Consider the following 12,095-nt stretch of genomic DNA (forward strand, 5'->3'; position numbering starts at 1 on the left):
TTTATCTATGAGAAGAAAAAATACAATGATTTATTTCTTGAAGACTATGTTAGAAGTTTTGATCACTTTTAAATATAAAGATAAATAACAAATATAAATGAAAAAGAGGACAAATTTCTGTTATACCAATATATTTTTAATTAAGGGTATATAGCTCAGTTGCTAGATGCTTACCTTGCATGCCTGAAGATCCTGGGTTTGGATCTCCAGCACCCATGAACTTGAGGTGTGACACCACGCTTCTGTAACCTCAGGATTTGGGAGGTGATGGCAGGAAGATCAGAGCTCAAGGTCACCCTCAACTATTGTTTATTCAAGACCAGCCTGGATTATATGAAATCCTGCCTCAAATTTTTTTTTTTTAAAACTAAATGAAATGACCTAGTTTAGCCAAATACATTAAAGGGAAATTCTTAGTGGTAAGATTATATAAGTTGAAATTCAAAAATCAGTTTGTAGTTATGAAGTACATTGGCTAGCAAGTTCATTTCCCAGGGCTGTTGTAACAAAGCCCTGTGACTTGGGTAATTTAACAGAAATTTGTGTTTCTAGAAGCTGGAAGGCTGATATCCAGACCATTAGCTGGGCTATGTTACCCATCCATCTTCCGGTGACTGCAGGTGGTCCTTAAGTGTGCTTTGGTTGGCATGAGCATCACTGAGGAGATCTCTGCTTCTCCCTCTTGTTTATATGTTTACAGTCTTTTCTTTTGTGTGTCTGATTCTATGTCTATGCAGTATCTATCTTCACCTTCTCTCTCTCTCTCTCTCTCTCTCTCTCTCTCTCTCTCTCTCTCTCTCTCTCCCTCCTCACTCACTCCCACTCTATTTTTTTTTTTTTTTTATTTTGAGTGTTCCAATGTAGTCAAGGCTGGTCAATGGCTGAATATACAAATGTGAGGCCCTGAGTTCAGTCTCCACTACTGCCAAAAATGAAAATAAACAAACCAACAAATCTGGGTGTGGTGGCTCAGAACATCAGCATTTATTTATTATATTGAGTGAAGACTTCTGATCAGCTAACTGTATGCATTCCCAAAGTCTAAACACCCAGGGGTATTCAGTCAGATCTTCCAAAATCAATGTACCTGATTAACCCTTTATAGACACACATGCTACATTTACATCAACCTAGTCATCTTGCTTTTACGTCTGCTGTAGAAGGGAACTCTATTTTTTTGTTAAACCATAGGGGTAATCATGGTATTCATGCTGTGAACATACAGTACAAGTTGTAAAGTATTCTGAGTCGTAGGCATACTATTTAATTTCACCACTTCGTTACTTTGTACAGTGGTCAAGCAAATACCTCAAATTCCAGCAGTTACAGGAAGTGCATTTGTACACGTTCGGTCACTGGATCCAGATTTTATGTTGGCAGTTACCAAGGGCAAAAGCAGTATATTGTAACAATATATAAATAGTTTTGATAAAATTTTATTTTATAAAGTTATAGTAACACTAAAGCTGTACCTTAAAACTCTCACAACTAATTTAATCAAACACTCTACACGAATTCAGAGGATCCATGTGTGGCAGTCTTCCATTCGTACCTTCTGTAGTTATACAACTGGGTAGTGTTTAATTGGTGTATAGATTAACCCTTGAGGGAGGAAACAAGGTCTTCACCTAGAGGTGGGTTGCATTCTTTCTTTGTTTCTGTTTTTGAGAGTATAGTTTAACTGCAACATTTCTCCCTTCCCTTTCCTCCCTCCAAACACTCCATATACCCTCCTTGCTCTTTCAAATTCATGGCCTCTTTTTTCATTGTTATTTTCATATATGTATATGCATATACATGTATATTCCTAAATCTAACCAGCTCAGTCTGTATAATGTTACTCGTATGTATGTTTTCAGGGCTGACCATTTGGTATTGGATAACTAACTGGTCCCAGTTCCAGCCTAGGCAGTCAGGTTCTGTCTGAGTCTTGGGCGTTCTTAAATATCTTCTTTAACCTGCTCTTTAAGCACACTGTTAGTGCACTCCAATCTTCTGCATTTATTTATTTTAAACAATTACTTTTACATTATTTTTTGTATGTTCATGTGTGTGTATGTGTGCACACTTGTGCACATGGGGTGGTTCAGAGACAACCCCCTGCTTCTTGGCTTTCTCCTTACTGCTTCTAATGTTTCATACATTTGTCTTACTTGTTAGGATTTGTGTGTGCGTGAGACTGTGCAAGGCTCATGCATGCCATGGAGCTGGTGTGGTCAGAGGACAGTTCTCTGAAGGAGTCTGTTCTCTCCTTCCACCATGGGGTCTGACTCAGGTTGTCAGATTGGTGCGGCAAGCACTTTGACCTGCTGAGGCATCTTGCTGGCTCTGCTGTTGTCTGTTTTTGCAGTGTGAGAGGCTGTGGTGTCCCGCTTTCTAGATTCACAGTGGGTACCTAGTAGATGCTTGTTGAATGACTGGTAGACAAAGTGTACTGGCTAATCTTGGAGGCCAGTGGACTGTAGGTGGAGTCACTTGGACCAGTAACTTTCAGGCTGGCCCTGGGTTCCATTCTGATGGCATTTATTTTATTATTTCTATTTTTAGCATTGGGGATCAGGGCCTTAGGATTTAGCATCAGGCCTACTTATTTAGTTTGGAGTCAGAAGTCTTACTGTGTTGCTCAGGTTAGTGTTAAGTTCTCTTGTACTCAAGGGATCCTGTATCCACTCTGTGCCATCCAATGCCAGGAAGAAAGGTGTGTGCCATCACACTTGGGTACACATGGATCTTAGACTGAGACTGTCCCCAGTGCCAGGAAGAAAGGTGTGTGCCATCACACTTGGGCACACGTGGATCTTAGACTGTCCCATGACACTGTGGCGTGTTCATTGTAGGAGAGAAATTGCTGACTTTGAGCAACAAAAGGCAAGAGAACTGGCTCGAATAGAAGAGTACAGGAAGGAGGAGACACGGAAACTGCAGAAGGAACGCAAAGTCTTTGAAAAGTACACAGCAGCTGCAAGGACATTTCCAGACAAAAAGGAGCGTGAAGAGATACAGGTATTGGGTTCCACACCACTGTCAAGGGTTAACACAGATGGCAGTCTCGGAAGAAACCCATTAGAGTTATTTGATGTTTCAGAAACAAAGTGTGAGCTAGGTATCATGTGTATCACTAATTCCAGCTCTTAGAGCGCTGAGTAGAAGAGGCTACAGGGTGAAACCCTATCTCAGAAGTGGGTGGGTGGGGAGAGGACTGGGCATCTGTGACATGCATCAGGACATCTTCTTGGTCGACTCTGAGGTACATCACTAGTCCTTTACTCACTAACAGAGTTCCTGCAGAGATCCCGCGGAAGCCAGAACTTGCTGTGCACCAGTTCAGTGTTGTGCCATCATCTGACCTGTCACAGCGACTGCTGCTGCTGCTTTTCATTCACAGTAATTTATGCCCATATACTAACTAGAGGTTTAGTTCCCAAACTTACAAAATGACAGGGCAAATAATGCCCTGTCTCAGAGGTGGACATGGGCATGATCAGAGGAAAGTAGTAGTTGAGAAGAATGAATGCATTTCTTTTTTAAAAATCATTGTGTATTTTTTACATGTGTGGGTGTTTTGCTTGCATGAATGTATGTGCATTACATATGTGCAGCCCCTGGAGATCAGAAAAGGGTGTCATATCCCCTGGGACTAGAGTTACAGATGTTTGTGAACCACCATGTGAGTGCTGGGAATCTAACCCGGGTCTTCTGGAAGAGCAGCCAGTGCCCTTAACCACTGAGCTGTCTCTCCAGCTCCATGAATGAATGCATTTCTTATTAGAACTATAAACCTAGGGAAAACCAGATGATATATCTATACATTGACACATACGAAGCTTCCTAAAGAAACTCATTTAGCTAAGTATAAAAACCTAGTAGATATATTCGACTTTAACACCTCTGCTTCTCAACACCACAGTTTCACATGGCTGTCCATTGTTTCCTGCATAAAATGTGAGCTCACTTTCTGCCTTCTTATTAGTGCTGTGGGTTCCAGCCTTTGCTTTCTTCTTTCCTCATGCTGCATGGCACCTGGGGCAATGTCATCATGTCATCTGCACAAATGTCATCTCATCTGCACACCTGAAGCATTAGCTACCACACACCAATATTACTTATGCCTTTATTTTATTTATTATGTATTTATTTATAAGACAGGGTTTCACTGCACAGCCCACACTGGCTTTGAGATCCTACAGCCTTCTAAGTAGTTGGGATCATAGTGCACACCACTGTAGCTAGTCCTCTAGGTATTTGATGCTGTTAGTTTATTTAAGTAAGGGGAAATGCTGTTACCTTCTGCTGCATCAGTTTATTAGTGTAGTAGGTTAGATTTTGATACTCTGTTAAAAATTCTATCCCCCCCACCCCCCACCCCGAGACAGGGTTTCTCTGTGTAGTTTTGGTGCCTGTCCTGGATCTCGCTCTGGAGATCAGGCTGGCCTCGAACTCACAGAGATCCGCCTGTCTCTGCCTCCCTGGTGCTGGGGTTAAAGGTGTGCGCCACCTCCACTAAGCTTCTGTATCACCCTTTAAGATGGAATTTTTAGCCAGGTGGTGGTGGCACACGCCTTTAATCCCAGTACTCAGGAAGCAGAGCCAGGAGGATCTCTGTGAGTTCAAGCCAGCCTGGTCTACAGAGGGAGTTCCAGGACAGCAAGGACTACATAGAGAATAAGATGACTTCCCACACTCAGGTCACCAGAATATATTGTCAAATGACCGAACTACCAAAAGCAATATTCAGATTTGGTGCAGTCCCTAATGACATCCTTCACAGAAATAGGGAAAAAAATCTAAAGTGCATATGAAAGCATAAAAGACCCCCCAAAGCAATCCTAGACAGAAAGAGCCATGGGAGGTACCGAAGTACCTGATGTCATATTCTAGAGCCATGGGAGGTACCATAGTACCTGATGTCATATTCTAGAGCCATGGGAACAGGAACTGGCCCAAAAACAGGCAGGCAGACCTGGGCTGGAATAGAGGACCCCAGTTAATTCTACACAGCTATAACCGCCTACCTTTGAAAACGGCATTAAAAACACTCTGTGGGAGCCAGTTAGATGGCCAAGTTCCACAGGGTGGAAGGAGAGAGAACTGCAAGTTGTCCTCTGGACTGTGCGCATGCCTTCTGGCACAGATTAATGTAATAAAAATTTTAAGGAAAAATAATAAAGGAAGATTTAAGTGGTCAGAGCAAGGGTGAAATAAAGATTTCTTCTTTTCATACACTTATAATGGAAATAGATATTACCTTTATTCAAAAGAAAGAAAGGTTTATTGAGTGCACTATAAGGAAGAGGGTGAGATGGGCAATAACTACAGAGCATGTCTACATTCTATATCACTTTCTTTTCTTTTTGGTTTTTTGAGACAGGGTTTCTCTGTGTATCCCTGACTGTCCTGGAATTTACTTTGTAGACCAGGCTGGCCTTGAACTCACAGAGATCTGCCTGTCTCTGCCTCCTGAATGCTGGGATTAAAGGTGATAAATATATATTAAAGTTGTTGTAACTGAGATTGTTTTCCTGATTTCTGTCAAGTTCCCATTAGTGAATGTGATTAATGTATTTAGTGAATTAGTGATCTTTGTATATTGATTATATAGCCTGCCACTCTGCTGACTGCATCAGATCCCACGGTCTTCTGTTAGAGGCTTTAGGGTTTTTAAGAATAGGTTCATGTTATCTACACAGAGAGACAATTGAACTTGTTCCTTATTTCTATCACTTTTCTCTTATTGCTCTAGGCTTCTGTTCCTAGTTTCTTCAGGGCTTTTATTATGAAAAGATATTGAATATTGTCTAAGGTTTTCTGTATCCATTGAAGTGATCATGTGATTTCTGTCCCTGAATCTATTTATGTATTGTATTGCATTTATTAATTTGCATGTTTAACCATCCTTGTATCCTTGGAATGAAATCACCCTGATCATGTTGTATAGCCTTAAAGTATTTAATTTGGTCTGCATATATTTTTATTGAGAATTTCTAAGCCTAAAGATGTAACTCAGCACTTGCCTACCATGCTCAAATCCCAGGGCTCAATCCTCAGCACTGAGTATCCTGAAATCCCCAAGATGGGGCCTGAAACTACATAAAATGAATTTTTGTTGTGTCCTTGTGTAGGGTTGGTATCAGAGTAACACTGGTTTCACAGAATGAACTTGACAGTGTACTTTCCCTTTCAGTGTTATGAAATAGAGGTACTAACACTAATTAGGCAGTCCATGAAAGCCACGTCTCAGCCTTGTGAGGTGAGCCTGCTGCACTAGTCTCCAGGTTACAAGATGAGCACTTTCCCTTCTGTTGGGAAACATCTGATAAGAAGGCCTTCCTTCCTTGGCTGGCCCTAGTAATCCTAGCTCAACTCTCAGTCACCCTGTGCTCTTGGGTCTTCCCTAGTCAAAACAACGACCTGCCAATAGTATTTGGTGGACTGTTGTGTGCTGTTCTCTGAGCTTCTTTGTTATAGTTCCAGATCACTGATGACATCCTGTCCTGAGTTTAGTCTTGATTTCTAGGTGTACATTTCTGTTTGGTTTACTGCCAAGTCTAGTGGTTTCTTCACTTGCTTCCTTTACTCCATCTAGAACAACTCATTTCTTTTTTTCACTACTGGGGATTGAACCTAGGATCTCACACATGCTAGGCCAGTGTTCTGCCTTTGAGCTCCATTCTCAGCCCCTCATCTATTTATTTATTGTTTGTTTGTTTATTTGTTTATTTCCTTTCCTTCCTTCCTTCCTTCCTTCTTTCCTTGTTGTGCCCCTGGGGTTCAAACTCAGGGTCCTGTGCATACTTGGCAATCACTCTACCACTGAGCCACATGCCTCCATCATTTTCTTAATATTAGTTTATTTTCATTAATTTATTTTTTTATTTTTCGAGATAGGGTTTGTGTAACAGCCATGGTTGTCCTGGAACTCACTCTGTAGACAAGGCCAGTCTTGAACTCAGAGACCCACCTGCCTCTGCCTCCCTAGTGCTGGGGTTAAAGGTGTGCGCTATCATGCCGTGCTAATAATTTTTTTTTTTAAAGGCTAGTCAAGTGCAGCAGTGAGAAGGGAGTGGGGTGTTGAATAAAAAATGTAATTTGGACTGACTGAGCAGTCAATTGAGGTAACTCAGCACCTTTGGACAGCCTTCCTCGTGGATTTCAACCAGTCTATTTTCAGGGCAGGTGGCTTTGACTGTGGATTCAGTCTGCTTCTGTTCAAGAACTCATGTCATTTGTTTTCTTCGCTGGTGCTTTAGCAAGTGGTGAGGTTAGGCTGTGTGTGTTCCCGCATGCCACATTCAGTGCCGCCTCTGTCTGCTCCTGGCTTCTCATTAATTGTTGACAATGTAAGGTGAGCACTGACCTGACCTCCAAGGCCAGCTCCTGAAAAACCCAGTGTCATTGACTGACTGACTAGGCATCCTCTCCTGCTGTCTGTGGTGGGCTGGCATTTTGTTTTATTGATGCATCTCCTCTCCCATTACATTAATTCTAGTAACTTTTTCTTTTGAGAGGCTTTGAAACAGCAAATAACAGATTTACAGGAAGATTTGAAAAGAAAGGAGACAAAATGGTCAAGTGCACATGGTCGCCTCAGAAGCCAGATAGAAATGCTAGTCAAAGAGAATACAGACCTCCGAGAAGAGATAAAGGTAATGGAAAGGTTCCGACTGGATGCCTGGAAGAGAGCAGAAGCCATTGAGAGCAGTCCCAAGGCCTGCCAGCATATGACAGCTACAAAAAAGGATGACTGCATGGTAAGTGTCGGGGAGTTGGTTTTGCCAAATCAGGGTGATTGGAAATGTTTGTACATTTAAACTCTAAAGCCAGGAAATGGAGTGCTGGATCCAAAGAAGTTGGTGTTTAACAAATCCAGGAGGACTGTCACAAGACTGAAAAGTCAGGAAATGTTCAGGGGTGATAATTGCACAAGGCAAAAGCACTGCAGTTCCAATGTTAACTTTAATTGTTCAGGAAGGGAATTCTGGATGATGTGTAGTTTACCTCTTGTCTTAGTTACTTTGCTTTTGCTGTGACAAAACATCATGACCGAGGGAACTTATAAAAGCAGCATTTAATTTGGGGCTCATGGTTACAGGGCTAAAAGTCCATGAATATCATGGTGGGGAGCATGGTGGCAGGCAGGCATGGTGCTTGAAGAGTAGCTAAGAGTTTACATCCTTATCCTCAAGCAAGAGGCAGAAAGAGTTCATTGGGAATGGTGTTGACTTTTGAAACCTCAAAGCCTATCTGCAGTGACTTGCCTCCTCCAACAAGGCCACACTCAAAGCCTATCTGCAGTGACTTGCCTCCTCCAACAAGGCCACACTCCTAATGCTTCCTGAACTGCCCCATCAACTGGGGACTAAGTATTCACATATATGAGCCAATGGGGGCCATTCTTATTCAAACCACGGTGTTCAGGAATGGTGAGGTGGACATGACAGGGCTCCTAGCCATCGTGTAGAGGAAGTACAGGTTGGAGATGACACCTCGATGCTTTCAGAATTTGTGTTTCATAAGGCACTGGTGGAGAAGAACTGGCTTAGTGATAAAGTGAGGAGGGTGACTGGCCAGAGAGTGAGGAGGGAGAAGGCTGTCATAGTGTCCAGAGCCAAGGGAAGGAAGAGTACCTTGAGATTCAGAGTGACCTGCCGTGCCTGTTGAGGACTAAATTGGCCAGGTTATTTCCAAGCCCAGAATGGTGCAGTACATTAAGAACCTTTTCCAGGAGGAGAGGAGGACTCCAGTGGCCAGCCACCCAGCTACACAGCAAGCCACAGAGTACGAAGTAAAGAGAGGGATATAGAAAGGTAAAAGCCCAGAGGCAAAAGATAGATGGGATAATTTAAGTTGAGAAAAGCCAGCTAGAAACAAGCCAAGCTAAGGCCGGGCATTCATAAGTTTTTTTTTTTTGTTTTTTGTTTTTTGTTTTTTTTTTAAAAAGACCCTTTTCCCTGGACTGCTGACGTGGGAAGAGTGAAGATATGGGCAGAGTATAATAGCCCCGTAGAGTTAGTTGTTGATAGTAGTTGAAATGATTGGGGTAGTGGCTGGTGTGTAAGGATTTTGATATTTTAGACAGGAAAAGGAACATACCTGTCTGGCTCAATGAAGAGGACACTACCTAGGAAGGAGCAGTGAATAGTGGGGGCAGCATCCTAAAACACATAGGACTGGCCCTGGCCAGATGTAGTCTGTTGTGAGGCAAGCCCAGACCAGGCTGATGCATAGTGGCAGCTGGTGGGAAGTCCCCTAAAGCTGTTTCTCAGGGAAACAGGAGCACACTCACCTGAGCTGAAAGGGTGGAAGAAGAGGCAGAAGGTAGATGTGGGGAAGTTGTCTGAGTGGAAAGCAAAGGTCTTAGGGAGGTATTACTGGTCAAACTATAGTCATGTGGAACAAGGGAACCTTAGTTAAGAAGATGCCTCAATCAGATTGGCCTATAGGCAAGTTTACTTGATTAATGATTAATATTGGAGGGGCCAGCCTACTGTAGGCCTGGCTACTGCTGGGCAGGTGGTCCTGGCTAGTATAAGCAAGCCATTAAGTGAAAGCTAGTAAGCAGTCTTCCTCCATGATCTCTGCCTCAGTTTCTCCTACCTTGAATTCTTCCTTAGCTTTTCTCAGTGATGGACGTGATTGGGACACCCTCCCCCCAGCTTCTGGCCATGGTCTTTACCACAACAATGGAAGGCGAACTAGGACAGCAGGAGGGCTGTTTTGTGGCTGCAGTGGGGGCCACATGGTGGGAGACATGCATCTGAATGCTAACTGTTTGCCTTGGCTGTTGTTGAGCTCTTCTGATGTAGAGTTGGGTTGTTGCCAAGGTGAATGCTGCTGCACAGGGGAGGAGGATGCAGGTTTGCAGTGTGTGAGAGTGACTATTATGAACCGTGAATGTAAGCTGTGTCAGAACGTTGAAGGTGGAGGACACAGCAAACATGTATCCATCAACAGACTGTGAGGACCTTGTGTGCTCTAGGCTGTGGACATTGACTGGGTGAGAGTTTAGAGCAATGATCTGGAAAGACAGGATACAATACCCTGAAGAGGCATTTGCTTGTCCTCTACAATACTTTATCATGGAAGCTTCCCAGTGGAGAGGAGATGAAGGAGGGGTGTGATAAAGCCCCAAACTGCCATTGCTCTGAATATCTCACTATGCTTTCTGTGTGGCCAAAGCAGTTCAAAGGAGCTGTAGAAATCATGGCCTCCTAGCCTTTAAATACTTTACCATTTTATGAAGCAACCCTGACTTTTTAGAGAGATACCTGGCCATCTATTTGGTGGAACACCCCAGTCTAAATCTTTGTGATTTATGCACCTATTTATTGAAGGTATTGTTAGAATTGATGGTGGCAGCTTCTGGGATTATCCTAGCTGAGGCCAGACAGAGCTCAGATTGTTGGCGGGGTGAGCCTGACAATACTGGTAATGGGGACAGATTTGGGAATGGAGGAGTGTCAGGCGGCCTCATCAACCAGTGGGGACAGGAGGACAGCTTGTGAAAGAGGCTGTTCTGTGTCTTGAGTTGGGAGGTAGTGTGTGGTTCATTCCTACACAGCCACCAATTTACCTGGCCTGCTGTGGTAAATGAGAGTGCAGATGAACAGCTCTTAACTTTAAGTTTTACTCAGTGACATGAAATGTAGACTAACAACTATATTGAAAAATTATCTCTTATATTATAGAACTCATCTATTCAATTTCAAAAGAGTCATGTTTCTTCTGGAGCCCCAGTAGAAAAATATAAGAAAAAGTATTTGCCAGCACAAGGTAAGAGGCTGCATGGTCCTTTTATATTTCAGAACTTAATAGAGAATTTGAGCTGAGTGGTACTCCACCGTCAGGAGGATCACTGGCAGTTCAGGCCAGTGTGGGCTACCAGGTGAGACTGGTGTAGAGCAGGTGGATGGGAGCAGCAGGAGGAGGGAGGATTATATCAAGGAGTTAAACACAAATGATCTTGTGCCTCTGCATCACCAGCATATAAGCTGCTGCCTTAGTTCCTCTGTTTCAAAAGGAGTTAGGAAACAAACTGGTAAAGGAAAATGGATTCATTTATAGTTTGGGCAAACTGTAATGGTTAAATTTTAGAGAAAAGACAAGACAAAGGCCAGGAAATATGCGTGTATTCATTGAACTGTGAGATAAGCTGTCCGAACTGAGTGCTCTTCCTGAGGCACAGTCTTTATTTGGAGCCTACACTTGTATGTAGCCTTTCCCTACCCCATCATGAGTTTCCTAGAGAAAATTGAGCCCTGTGTGTAGGGTGGTATATTGTTTTAGGGTCTCTGTATAGGTCTTATTCCTCAGATAATTTCTGATAGCATTCCATGCTTGTTTATTCTTTTAAACTACATGTGCCCTGGGCTGGAGAAATGGCTCAAAGGTTAAGAGCACTGGATGCTCTTCCAGAGGTCCTGAGTTCAATTCCCAGCAACCACATGGTGGCTCACAATCATCTATAATAGGATCTGATGCCCTCTTCTGGCTTGCAGGTATACATGCAAATCACTCATACATTAAAAAAATACAAATAAAATTAGAAAAAGAAACATACACAAAAAAAATAAATGGAAAGAGAAAGAAAAAAACCTACACGTGCCCTTAAAAATTGATAAATTGTGGCTGGACGGCAGTGGCGCACGCCTTTAATCCCAGTACTTGGAAGGCAGAGGCAGGCGGATCTCTGTGAGTTCAAGGCCAGCCTGGTCTACAAAGCGAGATCCAGGATAGGCACCAAAACTACAGAGAAACCCTGTCTTGAGTTTGGGATTTTTTTTTTTTTTTTGGCTTTTTTTCAAGACAGGGTTTCTCTGTGTAGCTTTTCACCTTTCCTGGAACTTGCTTTGTAGACCAGGCTGGGCTCAAACTCACAGAGATCCGCCTGCCTCTTCCTCCCGAGTGCTGCGATTAAAGGTGTGCGCTACCACCGCCCGGCGAAACCCTGTCTTGAAAAACCAAAAAAAAAAAAAAAAAAAAAAAAATTGATAAAATTGTTTTACACTGTTTCGTTCTGTAATTGTTATAAGTTTGCCATGTGGATACTGGGAACTGAACCCAGGTCCTTTGCAAAATCAGCCAGTCCTCTTAACTGT

At 42.8% G+C, this 12,095-nt stretch overlaps 1 protein-coding gene across 5 annotated transcripts in view; it reads left to right on the forward strand.

Annotated features, from left to right (window-relative positions):
• Cenpj (centromere protein J) overlaps nucleotides 1-12,095 on the forward strand; it is a 40,103-nt gene that overhangs the window by 19,866 nt on the left and 8,142 nt on the right. For all 5 annotated transcript variants that reach the window (XM_052733127.1, XM_052733128.1, XM_052733130.1 and 2 more), the window contains 3 exons: nucleotides 2,838-3,003; nucleotides 7,506-7,748; nucleotides 10,686-10,770. In XM_052733127.1, the coding sequence (XP_052589087.1) occupies nucleotides 2,838-3,003; nucleotides 7,506-7,748; nucleotides 10,686-10,770 (494 nt within the window). The remainder of the gene's footprint in view (nucleotides 1-2,837; nucleotides 3,004-7,505; nucleotides 7,749-10,685; nucleotides 10,771-12,095) is intronic.

The sequence above is a fragment of the Peromyscus californicus genome, unplaced genomic scaffold (assembly GCF_007827085.1).
Source record: "Peromyscus californicus insignis strain IS unplaced genomic scaffold, ASM782708v3 Scaffold_12__1_contigs__length_115047231, whole genome shotgun sequence".
Taxonomy (NCBI): domain Eukaryota; kingdom Metazoa; phylum Chordata; class Mammalia; order Rodentia; family Cricetidae; genus Peromyscus; species Peromyscus californicus.